The 27,969-nt window shown below is 42.4% G+C and overlaps 1 protein-coding gene across 1 annotated transcript; it reads right to left on the bottom strand.

The window, feature by feature from the left end:
* Window positions 1–455: 455 nt before the first annotated feature.
* On the bottom strand, window positions 456–27,969 carry rrp12 (ribosomal RNA processing 12 homolog). The gene is made up of 34 exons (XM_014154327.3): window positions 27,740–27,969; window positions 25,893–26,122; window positions 24,072–24,155; window positions 23,730–23,806; window positions 22,884–22,989; window positions 21,648–21,764; window positions 21,428–21,566; window positions 21,030–21,157; window positions 20,851–20,949; window positions 20,625–20,716; window positions 20,190–20,301; window positions 20,014–20,114; window positions 18,837–18,951; window positions 18,579–18,721; window positions 18,288–18,409; window positions 18,146–18,210; window positions 15,415–15,577; window positions 15,007–15,161; window positions 14,664–14,731; window positions 14,405–14,498; window positions 14,054–14,212; window positions 13,859–13,939; window positions 13,661–13,766; window positions 13,455–13,562; window positions 12,974–13,131; window positions 12,762–12,853; window positions 9,256–9,411; window positions 8,980–9,152; window positions 7,003–7,113; window positions 6,519–6,568; window positions 1,624–1,702; window positions 1,443–1,510; window positions 1,240–1,322; window positions 456–1,135 (listed from the first exon to the last, which is right to left on the bottom strand). The coding sequence occupies exons 1-34, from the start codon at window positions 27,876–27,878 to the stop codon at window positions 1,033–1,035; spliced, it is 3,876 nt and encodes a 1,291-aa protein (XP_014009802.3). The 5' UTR covers window positions 27,879–27,969; the 3' UTR covers window positions 456–1,032.

Below are 27,969 nucleotides of genomic sequence, written 5' to 3'. Positions count from 1 at the left end.
GAGATTAGAAAGAGTGTGAGAGAAGGAAGGAGAGAGTGAGCAGCCAGACTTCCTTTGCTCTGCTGTGTCAGAGGGGTTGGTCAGAACAATGAACAGTAGGAGTGTTGTAGTACTCTAGTCATCTCATGAATGGAGCCATTCTGTTGCTCTCCTGTTCACTGTTGCTTTAGTATGGTGTGAACAGGGCTCCCCACAGCAATGACTGACTGCTTCATTCAAACACTACAGTCAAAGCCTCCAAGGATAAACTCCCAGCCTCCCCAACCCTACAGCCAATTTGGTATGCCGCCTTGTAGATCTGGAAGAAAGGGATGAGTGTACGTCGTATAGAAGAGGCCATATTGCTGATGTTAATCAAATCTAAACTGAGAAGAGTCTGGGGCTAGGGATTGATTTTGGATTTGGCAAAAACCCACTTCTGTTAACTATTGCCAATCTTAAAACAAAGAAAACTGTTTAAGTCTGATGAATCAATAGTTTAATACATTCAAACAGTAATCCTAATTTCATGTGCTGGAATATGAATTTTAACCAACTCTTGTTGTTTATATTCAACCACAATCTAGATCACCATCTAGCGGTCAAACAGAGCAATAACATGCCATTCTTAATTTTCACACTATCAACATTTTTCTTCCATCCTTTAAAGTAGGGTACATAAATACATTTAAAACAGATGTTTATCCATCTTTACACATTTGGATTGAACACGCCTATAAAGCTAAAGTTTCATGTGTATGCCTGATTGTATCCATTGATAACAATGGGAATTAGGCAAGACCCCCCCCCCCCCCCAAAAAACAAAACAAATTACAGATCTATTTGAAGACCTTTTCAAATCCTTTTCTCGTTCCTTCTCCCACATTCCGTTTCTCGCAGACATACTTGGGATGCTTGTTCAGGGGGGGTATGCCTGAGCAATAAACTGCATAGACTCAGACCCATAGAATTAGCTTTAATTATATTTCTATGCACAGACCCTCTTGAACAACTGGCAGAAGGACACGCATTCAACAATTGGATGTAAACATTTCAGGCCCTCCTCTTGTTCCTTTGCATCCTCTTCCCAGACTGCGCTCCCTTCTGTGCCCCTCTCACCATGCCCTTAAACTGGCCCTGCATCTTTGCTTTCTTCCTACACACACACACAAACACAACAAAGAGTTATTAAGCTTTCGCCATTACAACTCTACTACAATTATTACCATGTTTATTACTAGTTCCTTGCTATGTTTTTACCTGCGGTTGAGCTGTGCTTTCCTCAGAGGGATGTAGGCATATGGATCAACCTTTCCTTTCCTCTTCACATCTCCTTTACCCTTCTGGAGAAAAAAAAAAAAAAAAAAACACACTTTAGCCCTGTGGAGATTCACCAAAGAGCTGACCAATAGTCCCAGTTTGAAATCAGCCTAAACACACTTCAGCCTGTGTGCATGTGTCACCTTGGCCTTGTAGTCTCCCCCCAGGTCTCTGCTCCCACCCAGAGGTCTGTGGATCCCCGAGCCTCCAGCTGAAAGAAAGAAACTCGCATGAATACATACACACAAGAGATGACTCGAGACCAGCAACCAGAACACACGGACGCAAACTGACAAATAGAGACAGATTAATAGTCAGCTGTACCTTTGTATTTCAACTGGGGTTCAATCTCCATGTCATCATCGTAGTGACCATCCTGGAATGTCCTCTTCTTAGTCTTTATCTGAGAAAGAAACGGGGGGGGGGGGGGGGGGGGGGGGAGAGAGTTCAGAGGTTTCAGAAGTTGTGTCAGCTGTGGTAGGAAGTAACATTTCAAATACTCTTGTTACTGTTAGAGAAGCTTTTACGAGCACTTGTTCTTATTTTAAGTCAGTAACAGTTATTCTACTTGAGTGGGATATTTCAGTACTCTTTCCACGCTGGTGAGTGAGAGAAAGAGTGTAAATGGGTGAATGTCAGCCAGTTCCATGAAAGTAAAAAGTAACAGAGGGATGAATGAGTGATTGGTGGTTGAAAGAATTACAATTGTTTATTTCTGGAGTATATTGAAGTCTGGCAACTTTGTTTATGTACTTTATTTTGTAAAGTTTTTTATTTAGGTTTACATTTTAATTGCTTATTTTTAACATACAGATGTGCCTTGTTGCAACTGATAAAATAAATGAACTTCGTTCCTACTGTACATTAATTTCCTCTCTTCCTTTAATGCATGGAAAAGATAAGATGACCTGAAAATTGTAATACTAACGAAATTAGCTAATTCTCAAGGTCAATCTTTAATTACTAAATTACTTTTACTCGAGTACTTTTTAAATAAGCTACTTTTTAATTTTAATTTTTATTTTTTTACACCAGTAATTTGACGTCTACTTGAGAAAAATTTCATTAACCTCTTAAATGTAAAGTCTGGTATGAGAATGATAGGGGCTATCTGCAAAAGCAGGGTGGCTGCAGAAAGCTGAAATTCTTGGCTATTGATCGGTGCCTTAAATCTTGGGTGTGACTTACTACCATATATGGATATACAAATATACAAGGGGAGGCCGAGCCGATGACCTAATTTCAAGATGGCTACTACCTACATTCCAGTTAGCATTGTGAAGCATAAACAAAATAAACACTGAATACGTTGACACACACCGAAAGCCGGGACTCCACAAATCATGGGAATATATTATTTGTCTGCCTGTGACCTACCGTTATTGATCAGCAGCCCCAGGAGTCAAAATGTTTATTTTACTCAAAGTTTTCACCAAACATCTTACAAGGTAAGCTTCGATTTGGTCTGTGTTTGACCTAAAGCTACATGGGGTTATCAAATGAATCCTTAGGTTGGTAGGAACAAATCTAGCATTTTGACAATGTTATCTGAAGATGTATGGCTTAATAGCAACATTGAATGTCCACCGAGTGACTATATCTCTGCGCATCAAAAGTATATGTTGCTTGCTTACACGCATTACACAGGGGATTGGCTACTATGGCACATTGACAGTTTTGTAGCCAATGAGATAAGCTTTCCAGGGATATGCAGTTGACCTGAGTGGGACAAAGCAAGGCCTAGAACCTTTTATGCGTAATGAAAAATATTGCTACCTGGCTCAGAGACGAGACGCACAGAGCATGCAACGTTACAGTGTAAACAGATTGAAATTAAAGTGACATCGCTTTAGTATAAAAGATGGCTTCTCAAGGGGAGGAAAAAAAAATATTTGGACAACGAGGATTTCGACTTGGCCGATTGCTTTCCAGAAGGATTGGATCCACTTTTAGAGTTTTTATAAGTTGTCTGCATTTTGTGCTTTGGATTTAGTTTACATAGGCCTATGTAACAAGTAATTTCAATGTTATATAATTCCAAAGTAGTTATTGTCCATGTTTCATATTAGTTCACTGTATGCTGTTTCATCCTTGTAACTTTGGAGAGGCCACTAAACTCTCATGACCATTGTTTGTGGTTCTATTTGCGCTACTACCAGGTCCTCCACAAGACCAGGAAATGGTAGAATACTTTTTCAACACTTTGTGGACATTGCTACAATAAAATAGCTTTAAATTCTCCACAAGCAGATGACCAAAGCAAAAGGTCAAACCCCTCTCTCCCAGTTGGCCTTCCGAGAGCAGTTGGTGTTGGGAATGGCTGAATTGGGGGCCCAAATCAACCTCACAACTATCACAAGATACCCAAGGTGAGCGCCACTATCCAACTCACATGCAAAAGACAAGTCACGACATGCACAAGCTATGGTGAAAGTGGAATCTGATCTATATCTTTGATGTAAAACAAATGCCATTTGTAAATAGTTCAGCTTATTTCTATTTCCGCACCTTTTTTAGTGAAGGACACGTGTGTAACCAAGTTCGTATTTGATAAGACATTTTTATATATTGTTTTGTGTATATCTGTTGCTTTTATATTGTTTTTGTAAACAGTTCATTTGTATGTGGGGCCAAATACATTGGATATGTCTAGGCTAAACGTTTAGGCACTTTCGGGAGTTTGAAAAAGGAATTTTCAACGCTAGTCTGACCAAATGGGAATCCACGCTTCAAGATTATTTTGATCACGCGGACTGGGATATGTTCCGGGTAGCATCTGAGAATAACATAGACGACTACACTGATACGGTGACTGAGTTTATCAAGAAGTCTATAGGAGATGTTGACCCACTGACTATTAAAACCTACCCTAACCAGAAACTGTGGACAGACGAAAGTTCACAGAAACTTAGCTTAACTGTATTTGACTAAGGTGTTGCACAATTCCTGACATTTAATCCTTGTAAAAATTCCCTGTCTTAGGTCAGTTAGGATCACCACTATTTTAAGAATGTGAAATGTCAGAATAATAGTAGAGAATGATTTATTTCAGATTATTTTTCTTTCATCACATTCCCAGTGGGTCAGAAGTTTACACACACTCAATTAGTATTTGGTAGCATTGCCTTTAAATTGTTTAACTGGGGTCAAACGTTTCGGGTAGCCTTCCACAAGCTTCCCACAATAAGTTAGGGGAATTTTGGCCCGTTCCGGCTGACAGAGCTGGTGTAACTGAGTCAGGTTTGTAGGCCTCCTTGCTCGCACACGCCTTTTCAGTTCTGCCCACAAATTTTCTATAGGATTGAGGTCAGGGCTTTGTGATGGCCACTCCAATACCTTGACTTTGTTGTCCTTAAGCCATTTTGCGACAACTTTTGAAGTATGCTTAGGGTCATTGTCCATTTGGAAGACCCATTTGCGACCAAGCTTCAACTTCCTGACTGATGTCTTGAGATGTTGCTTCAATATATCCACATAATTTTCCTCCCTCATGATGCCATCTATTTTATGAAGTGCACCAGTCCCTCCTGCAGCAAAGCACCCCCACAACATGATGCCGCCACCCCCATGCTTCATGGGTGGGATGGTGTTCTTCGGCTTGCAAGCCTCCCCCCTTTTCCTCCAAAACATAATGGTGGTCTTTATGGCCAAACAGTTACTATTTTTGTTCATCAGACCAGAGGAAATTTCTCCAAAAAATACGATCTTTGTCCCCATGTGCAGTGGCCAACTGTAGTCTGGCTTTTTTATGGCTGGTTTGGAGCAGTGGCTTCTTCTTTGATGAGCGGCCTTTCAGGTTATGTCGATATAGGACTCGTTTTACTGTGGATATAGATACTTTTGTACCCGTTTCCTCCAGCATCTTCACAAGGTCATTTGCTGCTGTTCTGGGATTGATTTGCACTTTTTGCACCAAAGTACGTTCATCTCTAGGAGACAGAAAGCCTCTCTTTCCTGAGCGTTATGACGGCTGCGTGGTCCCATGGTGTTTATACTTGCGTACTATTGTTTGTACAGATGAACGTGGTACCTTCAGGCGTTAGGAAATTGCTCCCAAGGATGAACCAGACTTGTGGAGGTCTACAATTTTTTTGTGTGAAGTCTTGGCTGATTTCTTTTGATTTTCCCATGATGTCAAGCAAAGAGGCAGTGAGTTTGAAGGTACGCCTTGAAATACATCCACAGGTACACCTCCAATTGACTCAAATGATGTCAATTAGCTTATCAGAAGCTTCTAAAGCCATGACATCATTTTCTGGAATTTTCCAAGCTGTTTAAAGGCACAGTCAACTTAGTGATTGTAAACTTCTGACCCACTGGAATTGTGATACAGTGAATTGTATGTGAAATAATCTGTCTGTTAACAATTGTTGGAAAAATTACTTGTGTCATGCACAAAGTAGATATCATAACCGACTTGCCAAAACAATAGTTTGTTAACAATACATTTGTAGAGTGGTTGAAAAACGAGTTTTAATGACTCCAACCTAAGTGTATGTAAACTTCCGACTTCAACTGTAACTCCTATCGGTCTTTGGGTCCTTTCCTCAATCTCCCAGGTGTCTTCTTTCCAAATATATACCAAGTTTTTGCATGTCAGAATCATGAATAGCAGGTACTTTTGGGTATGTCTATTTCGGCGGAAATCTACATTTTGCCATTACATTGAATGAGGTTAAACTGTACTTATACTTAAGTAGAATATTTCAGTACTCTTCCCACCCTTGTGTCAGTAACCTCAGCAGGAAACTTTTTACGCAATGATATTCATTTTGTGGCAAATCCTAACTTTATCCAACCTAATTAATGTCAATGGGAGACTTGGGCTACGTTTACATGGGCAGCCCAATTCTGATATGTTGCCCAATTATCAAATGATTTGTCAAAAGCCCAATTATCGAATGATTTGTCAAGAGACCAATTAAGTGTAAAAAGATCAGAATTAGGCTGCCTGTTTAAATGCAGCCTAAGTGAAAATGTGACTTGAGTGGAAGTTAGGATTGGTGCATTTAACAGGTTGGGTTGTAATCCCTCCAATGAAGCCAGTTTCACGAGTGTTTGTGCATATTGTCCCGATGCTACACCATGAAAGGAGCTTTCGGCGGACTATTCGGGACATGGGGAGGTAGTGTACTACGTCTAGGAAAGGAAGTCGCCACAGTGAGCACAGATCCCATGGTAACGTGGAAAATCAGTAGGCAATGCTGATGGATACTCACACTCTTGACTCCAGCCTCCTCCAGAATGTCTTTCATCTCTCCCTCATCATCTGTAAGGGAAGAGAGAGACATCATACTGCTTTAACATCAATGAAATGTAAACAAAAAAATATTGATGAATGTATTTATAAAGCCCCTTTCACATAATTTGTGCTTCACAGTAACCCGACCTGGACCCCAAAGAGCAAGCAGAAGCAGGAAACTCACTTCCAATCAGTGGTTATGATAGACATTACTAGATGTAGAGATGGAGTAATGTGGGTAAAGGCAAACTTCTAATTTCCATTTCAACAAACTGGATGATAAAGTATTGATTTTATTTTAACAAGTTGTAGATGGAAAAATCTGGTTGAAGGGAAGTTCAGATCACTTCTCTCTCTCCTCCCATAACGAAGAGTGAGTTTGTGTGTCTGTGTGTGTGTGTGTGTGTGTGTGTGTGTGTGTGTGTGTGTGTGTGTGTGAGAGAGAGCGCGTGTCCTACTACCTTTAGTCTTGCCTCCCTCGTCATTGTCCTCTCTGATGATGAGTCTTCCGTCTGACGTGACCTTGAAGCTGTGCTGAACTTTTGCCCTTTTCTTCATGTCTGGGTTGGTGGCTGAAACACACACACACTCCCAGGTCAATACATACACTCTCCATACAAAACTATGAATCTCCTTGCCCACCAAAAACCATGGGTCGTGTTCATTAAGCACCAAAAACAAGAAAACTGACATTAACCTGTTAGGGCTAGGGGGCAGTATTTGCACGGCTGGATAAAGAAAATGTACCCGATTTAATCTGGTTACTAATCCTACCCAGTAACTAGAATATGCATATACTTATTATATATGGATAGAAAACACTCTAAAGTTTCTAAAACTGTTTGAATGGTGTCTGTGAGTATAACAGAACTCATTTGGCAGGCAAAACCCTGAGACATTTTCTGACAGGAAGTGGATACCTGATGTGTTGTATTACCTTTAAACCTATGCCATTGAAAAACACAGGGGCTGAGGAATATTTTGGCACTTCCTATTGCTTCCACTAGATGTCACCAGCCTTTACAAAAGTGTTTTGAGTCTTCTGGAGGGAGATCTGACCGAACAAGAGCCATGGAACGATGATGGCCCATTAGACACCTGGCGCGCGAGTTCATGTTGGGTACCCTCGTTCCAATACGTTATAAAAGAGAATGCATTCGTCCACCTTGAATATTATTCATGTTCTGGTTAAAAAAGGCCCTAATGATTTATGCTATACAACGTTTGACATGTTTGAACGAACGTAAATATATTTTTTCCCCTCGTTCATGACGAGAAGTCCGGCTGGCTTAGATCATGTGCTAACAAGACGGAGATTTTTGGACATAAATGATGAGCTTTTTTGAACAAAACTACATTCGTTATGGACCTGTGATACCTGGAAGTGACATCTGATGAAGAGAATCAAAGGTAATGGATTATTTACATAGTATTTTCGATTTTAGATCTCCCCAACATGACGGCGAGTCTGTATCGCAACGCGTATTTTTCTGGGCGCAGTGCTCAGATTATTGCAAAGTGTGATTTCCCAGTAAGGTTATTTTTAAATCTGGCAAGTTGATTGCGTTCAAGAGATGTAAATCTATAATTCTTTAAATGACAATATAATATTTTACCAATGTTTTCTAATTTTAATTATTTAATTTGTGATGCTGACTTGACTGCCGGTTATTGGAGGGAAACGATTTCCTCAACATCAATGCCATAGTAAAACGCTGTTTTTGGATATAAATATGAACTTGATAGAACTAAAAATGCATGCATTGTCTAACATAATGTCCTAGGAGTGTCATCTGATGGAGATTGTAAAAGGTTAGTGCATCATTTTAGCTGGTTTTATGGTTTTGGTGACCCTGTCTTTGAATTGACAAAACATTACACACAACTCTTGTAAATGTACTGTCCTAACATACTCTAAATTTATGCTTTCGCCGTAAAACCGAAATCGTAAAACGTGGTTAGATTAAGGAGATGTTTATCTTTCAAAGGGTGTAAAATAGTTGTATGTTTGGAAAATTTGAATTTTGACATTTATTTGGATTCAAATTTGCCGCTCTTGAAATGCACCTGCTGTTGATGGAGTGCACCACGGGGGGGACGCCTGCGTCCCACCTAGCCCATAGAGGTTAACAGCAAGGTACTACATTGACTTGTCGAATAAGAACTGCTCATTTTCATATCGCAAAATGTTTAAAACATTTTCCTTTGCATGTCCTAATGAACAAATCTAAATCAACATTAGCTATATTTCATTCCAGACAATCCTTCCTTCCCTCGATCACTTCCCTTTGTTGATCGGAGACAACTGGATGGATGTAAGCTATAGTTCTAGACGTTTCATACTGATCTGAATGACCAAAGGGAAGGAAATACGCTCCCTGGAATGAAACACAGCTGTAGTTTCAACACCACAAAGTTGAGAGTAAAGACTCCATTACCCAAGACCCTCTGGGAGACAGTGGGATCCAGGAAGTTGAGTGGTTCGTCTCCCTGTCCCTCCTTCAGCCAGGCCCGCCCCTTCTGCTTTGTGGGCTTCTTCTGGGTCTTAGCGCCCTTAGGCATTTCGTCATCTGACATGTCAGAGTCTGACTCGGCCAAGATCTCCTCAATACTGAGGGAGGGAAGAGGACAAAAGAAGTGATGAAGAGAGAAAGTCACAAATCGAATGTTGAGATGTGTATTACGGAGTCAAGAGTAGTGTAGCGTGTGTATACCTCTCTCCCCTGGCTTTTGGCTTGTCGTCCCCGCTGTCTGAGTCGTCGTGGTCTTCGTCAGCCACTCTTGATCTCTTGGTTCTGGCCTCAGCCTTACGGATATTCACCAACACCTTATGATGCTCCACAGGCAGCTTGCTTTTCACCAACTCAAACCTACACAATGTACATTGACCTAAATGTACATATCGTCATGGATTTCACTTGTTTTTTAACTTGAATGTTTTATAATGTACAGGTAACTGCCAAAATAATGGAAACACTTGTGTAAATGAGGGAACATAAAGTACACTGAACAAAAATATAAATGCAACAACTGAGTTACAGTTCATATAAGGAAAATCAGTCAATATAAATCAATTAATTAGGCCCTAATCAATATATTTCACATGATTTAATCAGCTTCTTGCTATGCCACACCTGTCAAGTGGATGGATTATACTGGCAAAGGAGAAATGCTCACTAACAGGGATATAAACAAATTTGTGACCAACATTTTAGAGAAAAGCTTTTTGTGCGTATGGAAAATTCCTGGGATCTTTTATTTCAACTCATGAAACATGGGACCAACACTTTACATGTTGTGTTTATATATTTTTTCAGTGCACACTATCAGTCAAAGGTTTTAGAACACCTACTCATTTAAGGGTTTTTCTTTATTTTTACTATTTTATACATTATATAATAATAGTGAAGACATCAAAACTATGAAATAACACATATAGAATCATGTAGTAACCAAAAAAAGTGGAAAACAAATCAAAATATATTTTATATTTGAGATTCTTCAAAGTAGCCACCCATTGCCGAGAGCTTTGCACACGCTTGGCATTCTCTCAACCAGCTTCATGAGGTAGTCACCTGTAATGCATTTCAATTAACAGGTGTGCCTTGTTAAAAGTTAATTTGTGGAATTTCTTTCCTTCTTAATGCGTTTGAGCCAATCAGTTGTGTTGTGCCAAGGTGGGGAGGTATACAGAACATACCCCTATTTGGTAAAAGGCCAAGTCCATATTATGGCAAGAACAGCTCAAATAAGCAAAGAGAAAATGACAGTCTATCATTACTTTAAGACATGGTCAGTCAATACGGAACATTTCAAGAACTTTGAAGATACTTTCAGGTGCAGTCACAAAAACCATCAAGCGCCATCAGGCCTTCATGGTCGAATTGCTGCAAAGAAACCACTACTAAAGGACACCAATAAGAAGAAGAGACTTGCTTGGGCCAAGAAACACGAGCAATGGACATTAGACCGGTGGAAATATGTCCTTTGGTCTGGAGTGCAAATTGGAGATTCTTGGTTCCAACCGCCGTGTCTTTGTGAGACGCGGTGTGGGTGAACAGATCTCCGCATGTGTATTTCCCACCGTGAAGCATGGAGGAGGAGGTGTGATTGTGTAGGGGTGCTTTGCTGGTGACACTGTCTGTGATTTATTTAGAATTTAAGGCACACTTAATCAGCATGGCTACCACAGCATTCTGCAGCGATACGCCATCCCATCTGGTTTGGGCTTAGTGGGACTATCATTTGTTTTTCAACAGGACAATGACCCAACACACCTCCATGCTTAGTATGGGCTATTTGACCAAGAAGGAGACTGATGGGAGTGCTGATGTGTTATTTCATAGTTTTGATGTCGTCACTATTATTCTACAATGTAGAAAATAGTAAAAATAAAAACCTTGAATGAGTAGGTGTTCTAAAACTTTTGACCGGTAGTGTATATTGAAAGCAGATACTTCCACACAGCTGTGGTTTCGGAGTTAAGCCCTATAAGGCTACGCCCTTGGTTCGCGCTATCTAGGTAACATATGGAATTGTTGTAAGACAGTTGATTTGGAATTTTAGAACCCCTGTAGGTATATATATAAAAAAAATGTTGGCCTTTACAGCTACAGCCCATAGAATCGGCAAATAAATTATAAGGAATACGATTTAAGTGTCTGTCCTATACCTAGGAAAGAAGAAAACTCTGGGAATTGTTATTTTATTGTATTTTTGGGACCCATATTTAGTCACTTTGGATATGGCACTGACACCCTATTCACTTTTGTGCCATTTTTACAGCGCTGTACTGGGTTACCTTACAACGACTCCCCTGAAACGTGTGTGTTGTAGAGCAAAACGAGTGAGTGCTAAATGTTCGCGAGAGTCTTACCTGTCAATGTTGGTGACTTATTTTTTTATTTTTTTTAAGACCTCTTTGTACTTTCAGACTCCCACATCCTAATTTCAAACGACTGCCGTAAAGCTTGTGGATGTCGTAGAGCAAAACAAATGACACTGTCGTGTTTGAGTCTTCTCTTTTTCTGAGTTCGTATGAGTTGTTAGCTCAGGTTTTACAGATGATTTCGTGACAATTTCCTTGTCCCGGATCCTCTCGTGTAGAAAACACAGCTTTCACAAGTTCCATGGAATAGTCGAAAGCCTTATATCGGCAGAAAGACGGTAAATTTGTAGCTTAAACACACAGGGAGCTATTCAAAATGACGTGACGTGCTGGCGTGTCAATCGACTAACAATTATCATCCCATAATGCTTAGAGTCATCTATAAAAATGTGGGGCAGGCCAGTATTTTGGCTACCATGGCAATGGACCCATCCATAGGTTAAGCGTGGTCACAATGGTTTGATGAGCATGAAAACGATGTAAACCATATGCCATGTAGTGTTGCACAGCGTTCTGAAACTTCTGTACTTTTTCCAATACTGAACATGAAATAAGTTTCTGTACTAGAGTTTGTTACTTCCGGTAATGTCAAATGTGTCTCACGGATCAAGTCAGTCTATGAGCGCAGCCGATGTCCCCCTTACAGCACGAGGCGTGCACCGTTGCCTGCTGTACTTACTCATTGCTAACCTGCACTGGGAGTCTGGGATGCATGTTAGCTCCTGTGCAGCATGAGTGGGGAGCTAACACTTGAATAATGCGACACGGCATGTAGAAATGTTGAAACCGTTACTGTTAGCAAAACAATGCAAGGTGATACCGATAGACTACAAAGCTGAAATCTAACTTTCCTTGCTAGCTTACAGTTGAAGCTAACATCAATAAACTCCCCTAGTTCTTTGTGAAACACATGCAAAATATGCAGATTTCAAAGCTTATTGCAACAAACTATTAATTCACTTAAAATCAGTCCCTCTCGCACATCCCTCCCAAAGATGATCTACTGCCTCAGCGAACTGACTGTGTGTGTGTGTGTGTGTGTGTGTGTGTGTGAGAGAGGTCTCAGATGTGCCGCCCCGCCGCCTTGTGAATGACATTATTAGGGGTGTGCAAAGTACCTCGGACAAAACGAGTATCGTAAAGAATATGGAACATCTATGCCAATGTATGTACAATATCCACGTATGTCCCTGCCCATTACTGCCATGTGGGTATTGATAAAAACAGCTACAGCACGCCACTCTTCAACTCAGATCCACATAAGGCTAATCATCTAGCAAGCAAACTCCTGAGTGAAAAGTGTCTGAAATCAAATATGTTGCCTAAACTTACCCAAACTTCCTGATGAACTTGGTGAAAATGTTTTTCAGTTTAGTCCTGAAGTGTCTTCTAACGTCATCCTTGATGTTCCCAACACCCTCCATCTGAGAGAGACATACAACCATGTTCGTGCCATGTTTTGCAAACCAACTTCAACACAAGTGGTTTTATGCTACACAAACAGACGCAGAAACCCAACACAAACCGCACGCGCACAACCCTACCATAACAGTGACGTGTCCAGCCAGTGTCTTGGGGTCCATGACGAAGAGGATGACCTTGATGAAGCTGAGCGCTGCTTTGACAATCTCCCTGGTCCGAGACGCCAGCAGCAGGCACACGTTGTGTAGGAGGTGCTCCATCGATCCCATGTCTATAGAGTCTGACACACACACACACACTTTGTAACAACTGCTCCAGCGATGAAATCAGCTAGAGCAGGGCTGTCAAACTCATGCCACGGAGGGCCGAGTGCCTGTGGTTTTCACTCCTCCCATGTACTAGATTGATCAACTAAGGTCACTGATTAGTTAGGAAGTCCCCTCACCTGGATGTCTACGTCTTAATTGGATACAAATTGAAAGGAAAGAACGAAAAGCAGCAGACACTCGGCCCTCCATGAAACAAGTTTGAAAGCCCTGAACTAGAGGGACATAAACACACCATAAACAGTTTGTCAGTGTAAGGGGAATAGAGTTGGTTTACCTTTGTACTCAAAGACCAGTCTGGTGAGAGCCAGGACCGTACATGTGATCATAGTGACAGAGCCGGTCAGCCCCACGTACACCAACAGTAGGTACTGCTCCAAGGCTTCTACGGAGAGACAGGGACAGAAAGACAGGGAGTAACTCTGTGACAGTAAAAATCGAGAGGAGCATGTAAACCAAAGCCTCTGGTCGAGTAATCCTTACCTTTGGCATCTCCACAGAACCTGATAAAAGCGTTTCCTATCTCCACCAGTAGAGTGTAGGCATTCTTACGAGCTCCTACTGACACCTCCTTAGTACATATGATCACCTAGGAAAGTTAAAGAATAGTGTAAGTGTGCGAGTGCTAGCGTGGGTATGTTTGCACGAGTGCGTGTGTGTGTGTGTGTGTGTGTGGTATACCTCGGGTAGCAGGGCAGTGATGAAGTCTCTGTGTTCATCACTCAGCTGCTTCACAATGTGGATAAGACACTTTAGTCTGGGCTGAGTGGAAAAGGGAGAGTTAGACAAAATGAAGCCGGTTGAGCTGTCCTTGCACTCAGTAAGGGCGAGGAGCGCACACACACACACACACACACACACACACACACGTCTTACCCTCTTGGCGGGAGATGAAGCATTCTTCAGTGTCCCCAGCAGAACGTGTTTGAGCGTCTCTAGGTGAGAGAGAACGAATGATCTACACTCCTCCCTCTCTCCACCGCACATCTCCTCCAATACGCGGTACGCCTTCTTCTGCATGTGTGGCTCCTTATTCTACACACACAAAAAAATCAGAAAGGGAAACATGTACGAGCTGTGAAAAAAAAATCTGTTATTCAACTCCTGATTATATAAACAATATATTAATGCGCTTTTAAAAGTCATGCGTTTAGTATTTAAAATAATATGGCTGGTTTGGAAAACATCTCCACGTCTATGCGCAGTCAAAATGTCACGTGTCCTAACCTCCAGGTATGGCCTAATCAGTTCAAAGGTCTGACTCATTGTGACCTCATCTACACAGGGTGCCATGGCAACCACCAGGTCCATGACAGACATCCTGGGGGGGGGGGGAGACAGACGTAAGATTCAGATTTGTTTTGGTTAAATGTTAAATGGGAATGCGTCTTGGCATTGTACAGTAATGTAATTGGCAATTCAATTGTAATACAGAAATGTAATCATGTAATTCAGCCCAAACACAACTAACTAAGCACATTCCTACCGTATGAACTCAGTGCTGTCTGGGCTGCTGAGTCTCTCTGTAGCTTTTGATAGGAAGGTACACACCATCTGAGAGATAAAACATTACACCACCAGGAGACAAAACGTACATTTTTGTTAGGCATTTTTGTTGAGGCACGGAGGTGTGTGTGTAAATGAATGAGCATGAAAGAGGCTCTCAGTGTTTCCTAGATTCCTTGCGTCTTCTCTACTCGCCTTCTCAAAACTCAGGGGAGGAGAAGTCAGAGGAGAGGAATTTTGGAACTTGTCCCCCATTGCACTTTGAGAAAGAGGCGAGGAAACCCCCCCCCCAAAAAAGATAGTTAAGGAGCCAGAGTGTGTACCTGTGGGTCTGTGACAGTCAGGTAGACTTTAATGGTGTCTAGGACAGCCATCCTGTAGGGGGCAATGTCTCCAGGAGCAGGCTGCTGACTGAACACATTGAACAGGATGGGCAGGAAGTTCTTAGCAAAACGCCCCACCTCCGCCTTCTCCTCTTCTACAGGGGGAACATAGCAGAGGAGCGTTTAGCGTTTAGTGACTGACCTACATAGCATGTGTGTAATAGAGGTGGTTCTGGGAACTATCATCACGTGATGAGAAACTTGAGCTAATGCCTAGGCTTTAGGTCAGTGGGCTAACGGCATGCAGATAACCTTGGTTCAATACCTGGGTAGTTCATGCATGTGCAAGTGTATGTGCCTGTCAGTGCATGTGTTTGTTTGTGTGCGTGCGTGCATGCTTGTGCGTACCGGTGTTACAGCTCTTGGTGATGAGTGTGCGTATGGCCTGGCAGATGGTCAGTCGTAGGTCAGGCCGTTCGTTGATGGCCATGCCCAGTGCCCTTGCTACACCTTTAAACGACACCAGCAGGTCCGAGGGCCTCACACAGAACCCTGGCAGCATGGTCCAGATCTGACGGGAACAGAAACACACCAGTGAGTACGGTCCAGGAATGGACACACTGTCACAGAACACACAATGTCACAAGGAGAAAGGAAACACCTTATCATGGTGCAGATGTGACAGGGATACAGAAAGAGACACACAACACCTGTGTTGGAACACCAGAGGCCATAACAAAAAAAACATTTCATACAATTTGTAAGTGAGGCGAGCAAAGAAAATAACAATTATAGTCAAAACCTGGCAACCTAATCAAGAGATATGAATTTAAGAGGCATAGTTCAACCATAATTTGAGAAAGTTGTCTCTCTCTACTGGAAGCTATTTTTTTGTTTTATTGAGAAAATGAGGGGCATCCATTAAACGTACATGGCCTAAGTAGGAATAGTACAGCTCTGACAGGAAGCACACAATAGCTTTGACAGGGATGCAAAGAGAGAGACAACACTTGAGTCTGGTAGATATGTAAGGGATAAACACTGACACTGTCCTTTTTGGGAGGGAAATAATGGACGATGCGGAGCGGAATCTCTCTGCAGAGTTCCAGATAATGTATAGAGCGGAGCCGTTTATCCACCCATACCACGGTTGCTAAACAAAACAATACTAAAGCATAAATTTACTGGTCGAAATGACTTTTATCGATACTTTCAGTCGGTAAGTAAATTCATACCATTTCATCCTTCCACTAAACCTGGTGGTTCGTTCTATTGGTTAGGTTGCTAGAGAAGCGGACTGGCCGTTTGTTATTTTGGTAAAGGTTGCCAGAGACGTGCACCAGTAGTTAATTATGATGTTCGATTGCTACGCAGACTGGAAACATTCTTATTCATTGCCTTCTAGCTAGCCAATCACAGCTGACAAAGTCACGTCAAACAGCATTTGCTTAAGCTGTTTCCTAGTGACATTTATATGGATACATCCACAACAAGTAGCCTATGCAGATGAGCGATTTTGGCTGGTACAGAAAAAGTTCCTGTCTCGCCAGGAGTCAGGACACTGTTCCTTACTGTTCATTGGCATTGCAAATCAAACGCTAGGCTCGAAGCTAGCTAAATAGTTTGTTGCTAGAAAATCTGCCAATATGACAACCAAATTCAACAATTACTGAAAGCAGCTGGTCAAACGTAAAAGCATGTTGGAGTATGAGAGCACGAGCGCCACTTGCGTCATGACTGCAACATAGTAAAGAGGGACCAGAGAAAATCATGCTCAATGCTCACTACCTTAAGTCATCAGATGCTGTAAAAAAGAAGTCTATAGAAACAAATATTTTCTAACCTTTATTTAACTAGTCAGTTAAGAACAAATTCTTATTTACAATGATGGCCTAGCCCGGCCAAACCCTAACGACGCTGGCCAATTGTGCACTGCCCTATGGGACTCCCAATCACGGTCGGTTGTAATACAGCCTGGAATCGAACCAGGGTCTGTAGTGAAGCCTCTAGCACTGAGATGCAGTGCCTTAGACCGCTGTGCCACTCGGGAGCCCAAACCAATGCTTTTTCGTTGTTGGACCTCCGTTTCCAATGAAACGCACATCCATGAGCGACTTGCTATGGGCGTCACTGCTATTAGCTTCACGACTGACATTTGGACCAGGGATGTCAGCCCCATGAGCATGCCGAGCCTGACAGCACAGTGGATCGACGAGGATTTTGTACTGAGGAAAGCCGAACGCGCTGGTTCTCTTGCCGCTGCTGCCAGTTCAATGGCATTTGAGAACATGAACACACTCCTAGCTCCATTCGAACAACTGACTAAAAACAATAAGCTCATCAACTGGCGTCTGCAGCAGACGTGATACCCTCTGTCACGGCATTGAAACGCCTTCTCAACAAAACTGCCGACAGACTGTGGGGTTAAAACTTGCAAAACTACTCTACTAGAGTCTGTGAACAAGCTATTCGGTGGCATTCTCTCTGAGCCTCTATACTGTGTCACCATCATGCTCGATGCTATGTACAAGGGCCGCTACTTCGATGCAGACAAGAAACAGGGTTTACGTGAAATGTTACAGACACAGCTGGACAAAATGGAAACGGACACAGTGACAGTGCGCACCGACGAAGAGGACCCATGACAGAAGAGGCCACGGACAGACAGAGCTGAAACTTCACTGCTTGACATGTATGATGAAATCCTGGTTGAGAATGAAATGACTGAACAAATGAAAAACGAAACACAGCAAGTAAGTGAAAGAAATAGGTTTTGATTATGTTTCACTGGTAATGGGGACATACATAAATGCCAACAAAATAACATTTTGGTCAGTGTGTGTTTCAGCAATTTAACTGTACTAGAACGCTTAAAAAGGCCGCTACAATTTTAAATATCAGTACTGGGTCTTTTGGCTAGGAACATATCGCATATCGGCCATAAATGTCATATCGGTGCATGGTGCAGTGATTTAGAACAGTAAAAATGGTGCCCACTTCAGAGATGTATATTAACGCCCACTCTCGAATCCCTTTCTAGCCAATCAGAATGGAGTATTCAGCAATGCCGTGGTATAAATGACAGATGTAAGACGGAACAGCCTCACAGTATGGAGACCTAATCTGACAAGATTCTTACCTGCAGCTGGAGTGTCTTGTAGACTTTAGCCTCCAGTTTCTGTCCAGCCTTCTCCAGCTCCTCAGCTACAACACACAGACAGGCACAGAAATGAGCGATGTTGTTTACGCTTACACCCATTCACACACCAACCATTATTTACCTCTCTGTCGCAGCGTGGCAGCGAGCGGCAGGAGATATGATGTGTAGTAAGCCAGTTGCGTGTTCTTAACGTGATCACGTATGACAGGGATCAACCAACTACGAGGGAACTCCAGATTGTCTCTGCCAACACACACACACACACACACACACACACACACAATTATTAAACTGATCAACTAAGAAAAGACACAATACAAACTAACCTTCAAAAAAACAATACAACCCACTAACGTAATAAACAGCTATAACTTAGTAACAAACTGATCACAGTAGCTAGTAGCAGACATACTCCAGTCCAGTGATGTTGAGTGGTACAGCGGTCAGCAGTACTTCAGGTCCCATGCTCTCTACAGCGCCACCTACAGCCAGGTCCAGCTCACCACAGAACGGGAACCGAGGGGTGGAGCGCAGGTCCGCTAGAGACTGGAGAGACTGAGAGAAACAAAATGAAAATGATTGTCCAGTTCTACAACAAGTGGTAAGTATTTGGGCATGACAAAGCCACTGTGTGTGTGTGTGTTAACTTGGTCCTGTCGGGGAGCGTTACCTTGGTCATGACCGGGTGTGTGTGTTTCCCTGCTGCTCTGTAGAAGCAGCCCAGCAACTGCAGAACGAACGGCCAGGAGGCGTGGAAACGATACGACAGACCCTCCTCCACGATACTACAATACACAGAGGCAGCTTAAAACTGGATATCAAACATAAATATTACATTTTAGTCATTTAGCAGACGCTCTTATCCAGAGCGAGTAGTGAGTGCATACATTTCATACATTTTTTTCTTCTTTTCGTACTGGTCCCCCGTGGGAATCGAACCCACAACCCTGGCGTTGCAAACACCATGCTCTACCAACTGAGCCACATGGGACCCATATCTATATATAAACTCCTAATTATGCCTTGATCCCTGCGTGAGTCAGTGAGTGAGACAGAAATTGTTTTAGCTTGATGGTCCAAATGCCTGTATCGCAAAAAACCAAGGATGTTCTTTGTTTCATTTTATTTATTTTTTTAAGTCTCGTCTCCTTCGGTGCACTGTGCACCTTCCCACTAGCACAGACACCAAGCCTCCCCTGCCACTCACAACAAAGAGACGAAAGATCTCTTCTTCCTCTTTGACAAGCAGTTTCCACTTGCCATTTGCATTTCAGGTTTGGTCCGACATAAAAAATACAATTACCGTAAATTCCAGACTATAAGCCGCAACTTTTTCCCCAGGCTTTGAACCTCGCGGTTTAAACAACGACGCAGCTAATATATTGATTTTTCCCGCTTTCAATTTTTTTTGTCCTTTAGAGATGGTTTATGAGACCTGTATTAATTGCCTATAATGCCTTCTACCAGAAGTTGGTGATTAATAGCAGATGTGCATGGTTCTAGTTACACTTGTAACAAAAAGGTCATTTTCATAGACGAAAGCCAGATCAGTGACTACTGCAAAACAAAAACAGGTTAAACTATTTTGATATAACAATTAAACTATTAGTGGGTCTTATGGTTGAAGTCTTATGTTTAGCCTAGGTATAACTTTACAAGCCCCGAATTCATTAAGATTATTCCTGACCGTTTGAAATACCTTTAATTATGCAACAAAGCTTATTTAGCGAATAAAAGAGAACATGAATCTGCTATAAGTTTTAGGCCATATCATATTTTTTAGGCCATATCACCCAGCCCTAGTGAGCGAGCGCACTATCCCTAGGTGAGTGTGTGTGTGTTCTCACCGGAACATCTTGCAGATGTAGGAAGCGTTTCCAGAGGATGCGGTGGGGCTGACAGGGCCGATCTCCTCCATGTGAGGAGCCACACACTCCGACAGCAGAGTCTACAGCACACAAGCACAGTTAGGGCCACTTAACAGGGTAGGTGTAAACAAAGTGGTGAGCTTGAAGTATGTTACCTTGAGTGTACTGGTGGCAGCAGAGACAACCTGTGTGTGAGGTGACAGGAGGCAGGACATGGCTGTGGAGAAGAGACGAGGGAGATGACCCAGACTTAGAGACGACTGAACACTGAGGAGAGAGAGAGAGAGTGAACATTCAGTTAATTAAAAATAAGAATACATTTTTACTGCTGCAGGGGTAGTGTACTCTGGTGTAGTGTACTCTGGTGTAGTGTACTCTGGTGTAGTGTACTCTGGTGTAGTGTACTCTGGTGTAGTGTACTCTGGTGTAGTGTACTCTGGTGTAGTGTACTCTGGTGTAGTGTACTCTGGTGTAGTGTACTCTGGTGTAGTGTACTCTGGTGTAGTGTACTCTGGTGTAGTGTACTCTGGTGTAGTGTACTCTGGTGTAGTGTACTCTGGTGTAGTGTACTCTGGTGTAGTGTACTCTACCTGGCCAGGTGAACGTGGGCTTTCTCCATGACAGCCAGCCAGGCTAGTAGAGGCTGCAAGTCATTCTCACTGGGCAGGTAGTCATACAGGGCCTGAAGAGAGAAAGAACATAACACAGCACCGTTAACCCAATTAATCATTTTCAGCCCAGGTTTACAGTGTGAAGGGGGTATGAATATGTGGTGTTTTTGGATCCCAGGCTGTGACTTTAGCTTTGTGACCTTACCGTGATGATCTGAGCATTGAGTTCAGCAGACAAGGTAACAGGGTTGGGTTTCCCACTGAACAGCTTATGGAAGGCCTGCATGGCACATGCTGTCACCAACTAGAAAGAGAAAGCAGGGCTGGAGGTCAGTTTGGGAAGGTGAGGTGTGTGTGTGTGTATGTACATGTGTGTGTTCTCACCACGTGGCTGAGGGTCATCACCCTGAGCAGAGTCTCACAGCAGGACTTGACGGCATTGAGAGGGAAGGTGACCATGAGGTCCTTCAGGAGACCCAGGACGTGCAGGGTGGTGGTGTCCTCCTTACTGCCTGAATAAAAAAAACAAATACAGAGAAGCTTAATTAAAAGGTCATGTAAGGGGGATTTGAGTTCTCTAGCTTTGCTTCAGACCTTCTTAAAGACAGTGTTGCAGTAGCATAATCACAAGCCGCAAGCCCTGTCAATCAAAGCTTTGAGAGTACAGAGTTAAAACAACGGACCTCATAACAAATAAAAAGTATAGACGTAAATCGTTGCCTCTGCGTTCAAATAAAACCATGGACAAAAAAATAAAAATCCCTAAAGGTTGGGGGTTGTACCTCCTGCCTGTTCAATCTCTTTGATGCAGAACTTGGCGGCCATCGCGGCAGCAGGGTGGTGGGTTGGGGCATTGTCTGTAAACAGTAAGTCACTGCCTCTCAGGATGGAACACACACCGTGCTGCGCTGCTTTACGGATCTGAGGTGGAGAGTGTAAACAATTGATTACCAAATGATTGTGAATATAAGGTACTGTGTGTGCGCGTGCGGGCGCGCGTACCTTGGGCTTGCTGTGGACAGTGAAGCTGAGTAGACCGTGGTATGTCTGCAGAGTAGACGGGTAACTCCACACTGTAACATCCTGCTTCCGCAAAAGAGTGGAGAGGCACGACAGGATCTAGAGAAAGAAAACAGGTTGAAAACTTTATTTAAATGATATTAACTTCTTATGGCTTGAGGGCGCTATTTTCACGTCCGGATGAAAAGTGTGCCCAAAGTATACTCCCTGCTATTCAGGCTCAGAAGGTAGGATATGCATATAATTGGTAGATTTGGATAGAAAACACTGAGGTTTCTAAAACTGTTTAAATGATGTCTGTGAGTATAACAGAACTTATTTGGCAGGCGAAACCCCGAGGACAAGCCATCCAGGATATTTTTTTATTTTTTTTTGAGGTCACTCTCTCTTCCATGGGTTTTTCATTGAGAATCTAGAATTCTAAGCGAGTTGCTTGCATTTCCTATCACTTCCACTGGATGTCAACAGTCTTTAGAAATTGGTTGATGTTTTTCCTTTGTGTAATGAAGAAGTAGCCCTGTTCAGAATGAGGCTCGAGGGAAGTGTACTGTTTGATAGAGGTGCGTGACCTGAAAAACACTCTCCACTTTGTTTTCCTCCGGTATTGAACGCAGTTTATCCCGTCTTAAATTTGATCGATTATTTACGTTAAAAAATACCTAAAGTTGTATTAGGAAAGTTGTTTGAAATGTTTGGACATAGATTACAGGTAACTTATGAGATATTTTCTAGTCATGTTGCGCGAGTTGGAACCGGTGTATTTTCTGAATCATACGCGCCAAATAAATTGACATTTTGGATGTATAACGACAGAATTAATCGAACAAAAGGACCATTTGTGATGTTTATGGGATATATTGGAGTGCCAACAAAAGAAGCTCGTCAAAGGTAAGGCATGAATTATATGTTATTTCTGAGTTTTGTGTCGCGCCTGGCGGGATGAAATATGATTGTCAGTGTTTGTTTGGGGACTATCCTCAGATTATAGCGTAATTTGCTTTCGTCATAAAGCCTTGTTGAAATCTGACACGGTGGCTAGAAATACAAGAAGTTCAGCTTCAATTTGGTGTATTGCACTTGTGAATGTATGAAAGTTAAATATTATTAATAATTTTTGAATTTGGCGCTCTGCCATTAAACCGGATCCCGATCCCGTTAACGGGATTTCAGCCATAAATAGTTAAAAGGTACCCGCTGGGCGGACACACACACACTCACCCATCTGAGTGCGGAGGCGGACTCTGAGCTGGCCATGGTGGACATGACGTCCATCAGAGCTTTGGCCGTGTCAGAGAACTTAGAAATCAACACTGGTGCTGGAACCCTGAGGGACACAACATACATATTCAAATCACTTAAATACTTAAACACATAGACCACAGTCAGACCTAAGACAGTAGGCAGGTTTCCATTGACCCAGGTTGATTTGACAAAAGCATTGTCGCAAAAAATATAATTGCGACATGTGTAATGGAAATGGCAGATACAGGAGACATTATTTTAGAGGCCAGTAGACGTACTACCAAATTCTCCAAAACAACGTTGGAGGTGGCTTATGGTAGAGAAATTAACATTGAATTCTCTGTCAACAACTATGGTGGACATTCCTTCAGTCGGCATGCCAATTGCAGTGTCCCTCTAATTGCACACGGGCCTTTTATTGTCCCCAGCACAAGGAGCACCTGTGTAATGATCATGCTGTTTAATCAGCTTCTTGATATGCCACAACTGTCAGTTGGATGGATAATCTTGGCAAAGGAGAAATTATCACTAACAGGGATGTAAACAAATGTGTGCACACAATTTTAGAGAAATAATCATTTTGTGCATATGGAACATTTCTGGGATCTTTTATTTCAGCTCATGAAACATGGGACCAACACTTTACATTTTTGTTCAGTATAAATGAAAACACACCCTAGCAGGTAAATGTCGGATCTATTTTTTTTAAATGTCGATAAAAAAAGATTTTTAAATTAAAAGAATCGCTGGACAAGTTTATGGAAACATATCTAGTGACCACAGTTAGCATGGGTGAGAGCTGTGATAAACTGTGGGACTAACCGTTTCATAACCAGGTTGAGGAGGTAGGCTACAGCAGCCAGAGACTCCCCTGAATCCACTGCCTCCAGGGTGGTCATCTGAAACCAGAGAAAGACACCAAGTTTAGTCTGAAAACAAACTATTTTTCTCCTGGTTAGCCCAGAGTATTGTCCACTGTACGTATGAATTCTGACTTCAATGCAGGAGCAGAACGCAACAGAGAATAACATTCATCTTAATATGCCTCCAGTTCTTACGCACTTGCAAGCATCCAATGCAATTACACCTTTGTAGGGGGGTCATTCATCTAGTAATATTCAAACTATGATAGACAGGCATAAGCAGTAATTAGGCCCTACTCACCAGAGCTGCAAAGTACTCTGTTTCCGTCTCCTTCCCTCCCTGAGATCGAATCACCTCAGTTACCGCAGCCAGCACTGCACATATCTATGGGACGAGACAGATACGAATAGTGCATATCTTTGGCAAGTTATTGGTTTAGACCCTATGCAGCTGAGAGGTTAACATAACATCAATACTATAGTACAACAGTGATACACGGTTGATGTCAGCTTCAGTTATAACATTTTCATTTCCCCTTTATTTAACTAGGCAAGTCAGTTAAGAACAAATTCTTACTTACAATGACGGCATACTCTGGCCAAACCTTAACATACAATGCATTCGGAAAGTATTCAGACCCCTTGACTTTTTCCACATTTTGTTACGTTACAACCTTATTCTAAAATTGGTTAAATAAAAACTTTTCCTCATCAATCTACACACAATACCCCATAATGACTAAGCGAAAACATGGTTAGAAATGTTTGAAAATGTATTAACAGAAATACCATATTTACATAAGTATTCACACCCTTTGCTATGAGACACGAAATTGAGCTCAGGTGCATCCTGTTTCCATTGATCATCCTTGAGATGTTTCTACAACTTGATTGGAGTCCACCCGTGGTAAATTCAATTGACTGGACATGATTTGGAAAGGGTTAACTGTCTATTTAAGGTCCCACAGTTGACAGTGCATGTCAGAGCAAAAACCAAGCCATGAGATCGAAGGAATTGTCCGTAGAGCTCCGAGACAGGATTGTGTCAAGGCACAGATCTGGCGATGGGTACCAAAATATTTCTGAAGCATTTAAGGTCCCCAAGAACACAGTGGCCTCCATTCTTAAATGGAAGAAGTTTGGAAACACCAGGACTCTTCCTGGAGCTGGCCGCCTGACCAGAGTTCCTCTGTGGAGGTGGGAGAACCTTCCAGAAGGACAACCATCTCTGCAGCACTCCACCAATCAGGACTTTATGGTAGAGTGACCAGACGGAAGCCACTCCTCAGTACAAGGCACATGACAGCTGGCTTGGAAAAGGCAGCCAAAGATTCTCAGACCATGAGAAACAAGAAAACCAAGATTGAACTCTTTGGCCTGAATGCCAAGCATCACGTATGGAGGAAACCTGGCACCATCTCTACGGTGAAGCATGGTGCTGGCAGCATCATGCTGTGGGGATGTTTTTCAGCGGCAGGGACTGGGAGACTAGTCAGGATCGAGGGAAAGACAAATGGAGCAAAGTACAGAGATCCTTGATGAAAACCTGCTCCAGAGCCCTCAGACTGGGGTGAAGGTTCATCTTCCAACAGGACAACGACCCTAAGCACACAGCCAAGACAGCGCAGGAGTGGCTACGGGACAAGTCTCTGAATGTCCTTGAGTGCTCGAGCCCAGACTTTAACTCGATTGAACATCTCTGGAAAGACCTGAAAATAGCTGTGCAGTGACACTCCCCATCCAACCTGACAGAGCTTGAGGATCTGCAGAGAATATTAGGAGAAACTCTCCAAATACAGGCGTGTTAAGCTTGTAGCATCTTACCCAACAATACTTGAGGCTGTAATCTATGCCAAAGGTGCTTCAAAAAAGTACTGAGTAAAGGGTCTGAATACTTATGTGAATGTAATTTCAGGTGTTCATTTTTAATAAATTGCAAACATTTCTAAAAAACTATTTTTGCATTGTCATTATGGGGTACAGTGTGAAGATCATTTTAAGAATAATGCTGTAATGTAACAAAATGTGGAAAAAGTCAAAGGGTCTGAATACTTTCTGAATGCACTGTACGTACACTGTTACCAGGTCATTTAGAGAAGTAAAGTCCCCCAGAGTTACACACCTCTTTATGGGCAGCTGAGTTGGACTCCCAGAAGCGCTGCACCTTTCTGAAGGTGAGGTTAGAGCAGTCTGACAACCCGCTGAGGAAGGTCCCTGCGCTCCTCTCTGAAAGGGCCTGCTCTGCCGTCTCCTCCATACAGGCATCTCCCCGGTCACCCGCACCCCTCTCCAGGGTTCCTGCCTGCAGCTCATTGTGCAGTTTGAGTGCATCAACTGTCAGGTCACTCTTCTCTGGAGAGCGAGAGAAGATATCAGTATCTAAGGGTCATGTACTACTGACTGGTAATGCAATTATAAATTCAATCATTTTCTAATCAAGTGACAATGCCCAAGAAGTCTGTGTTTGGAGGATATTATGGAACCGGTGTTGTTAGGCCCGAGACAAACGAGTTACCAACATATTCAAATAATGATTGACATATTTTAATTAAAAACCTTATTTAGATCAATTTATTCATACTATTTCATTCTTCCACAAGATATAGTCGCGAAACAAATCTAGGGTTGCTACCCAAGCCGGCTCGTTCTATTGTTTCGGTTGCCAGAGAAGGGACCCAGTCGTTCAGTCTTCTTGTTCTGTATCTATGGACGCGACCCTGTCATTCATTCCAAATGTTCCATTGCCATACTGGATTGCAACGTTCTTATCCCTTGCTTGCTGGATAGCCAACTAAGGCTAACTTACAGTCACGTCAAACATTGCAGACAGAATAACAGTAGTTGCATTTGTTTAAGCTGTTTCCTAGTGACATTTATTTGAATACTTCCATAACAATGAGCTAATGACGTGCGATTTCACCTGGCATAGACAATGTGCTCTCTCGTTATGACACTGTTGTTCAGAGGAGCTAGCCAACAACACCGCTAACACAATCACTTCAAACTGAAGCTGGAAAGACTGCAAACTAGCTGCACTTCTTTTCATTTAACCTTTTTTCAATTCACATTTCTTTGTTTATATCCATAAAAACTTTGCCAGCTGATTCATGATTTCGACTGGCGGAGAAACACTGCCTGCCTCCCTCCCTCTCTCGACCCCTAACGTTAGACGTTCATTACTATGGACAGTTGGAGATAGAATTTGAATATTTTAACAATGTTGCAAATGTCGGAGACAGACAGTAAGGTTTACACAAATCTCCGCTGTTAAACTAAAAGTTAGTCTAAAATAAAATGTGCGATCATGTCTAGATGCTTTTTATAGTGGAGATCAAGTTTTTAACTTCCATGCCTGTGCTGATGAGACTGTGGATTGCGCAGTCAGAAGGAACAGAGTAAAAAGTGGTAACTTGTGGAATAGACACCGGCTGGAATGCGCTTTTAACCAATCAGGATTCAGGATTAGACCCACTCGCTGTATAAACGCAGTTCTTAGGCATGACGGATCACGTGGTTTATTGCTTAAATATAGAGACTGAGGGATGTACAATAGGTTGTTTTGGGGTCGAAAGTTTAGAAATATTCAATGAAATAGTGTATTGCACAAACAAAACTTTCCAGGTCACGATTCCCCAACCATAAAACAGTCCAAAGCCCGTAGCATAGGATTGTGTTAGTTAGAACAACAATGGTCGGCACTAGGCTAGTTGGAGCTAGCATATGATATGGCTCATATGTCAGCATAGCTGTATTATTAACACAGCAATGAGCATGGACTCAAACGACATTGACAACTTTCCAGAAAGTTACGTTGCTAACAAAAGTTGAAACCAGCTAGCCTTTCTTTGTTTGTTTGTTTATAAAATGTGTAATAGACTCCTTGCTAGCTAACTTCGCTGGGTGGCTGGCTGGCTGGCTGGCTTTCCACGTGTTATCTCGTCTCAGGCCGAACACGCTGCAAATGCTTACCCGAGGGGCGGCTGAAGAAACGGCTTTTGGCAGCCTGTCTGAATCGGCTCGTCTGGGGGTTTGAGTCGCTGCTGTGTCCCTTTTTCCATCGCTTCAGTTTCGATGAGGCCCCAGATTTTAATTTTCCAGATTTCACCATATTTTCAAATAATACTAACCACTCTGGCTCAGCAAAGCATTTGTCGCAAGTGGCTCTGTCGCTCTCCTGATGACGTAGCGGGGACGCGATC

This window comes from Salmo salar, chromosome 18 (genome assembly GCF_965601325.2).
Source record: "Salmo salar chromosome 18, fSalSal1, whole genome shotgun sequence".
NCBI lineage: Eukaryota > Metazoa > Chordata > Actinopteri > Salmoniformes > Salmonidae > Salmo > Salmo salar.
The sequence above is the reverse complement of the archived record's forward strand: the minus strand, read 5'-3'. Positions and strand labels throughout refer to the sequence as shown.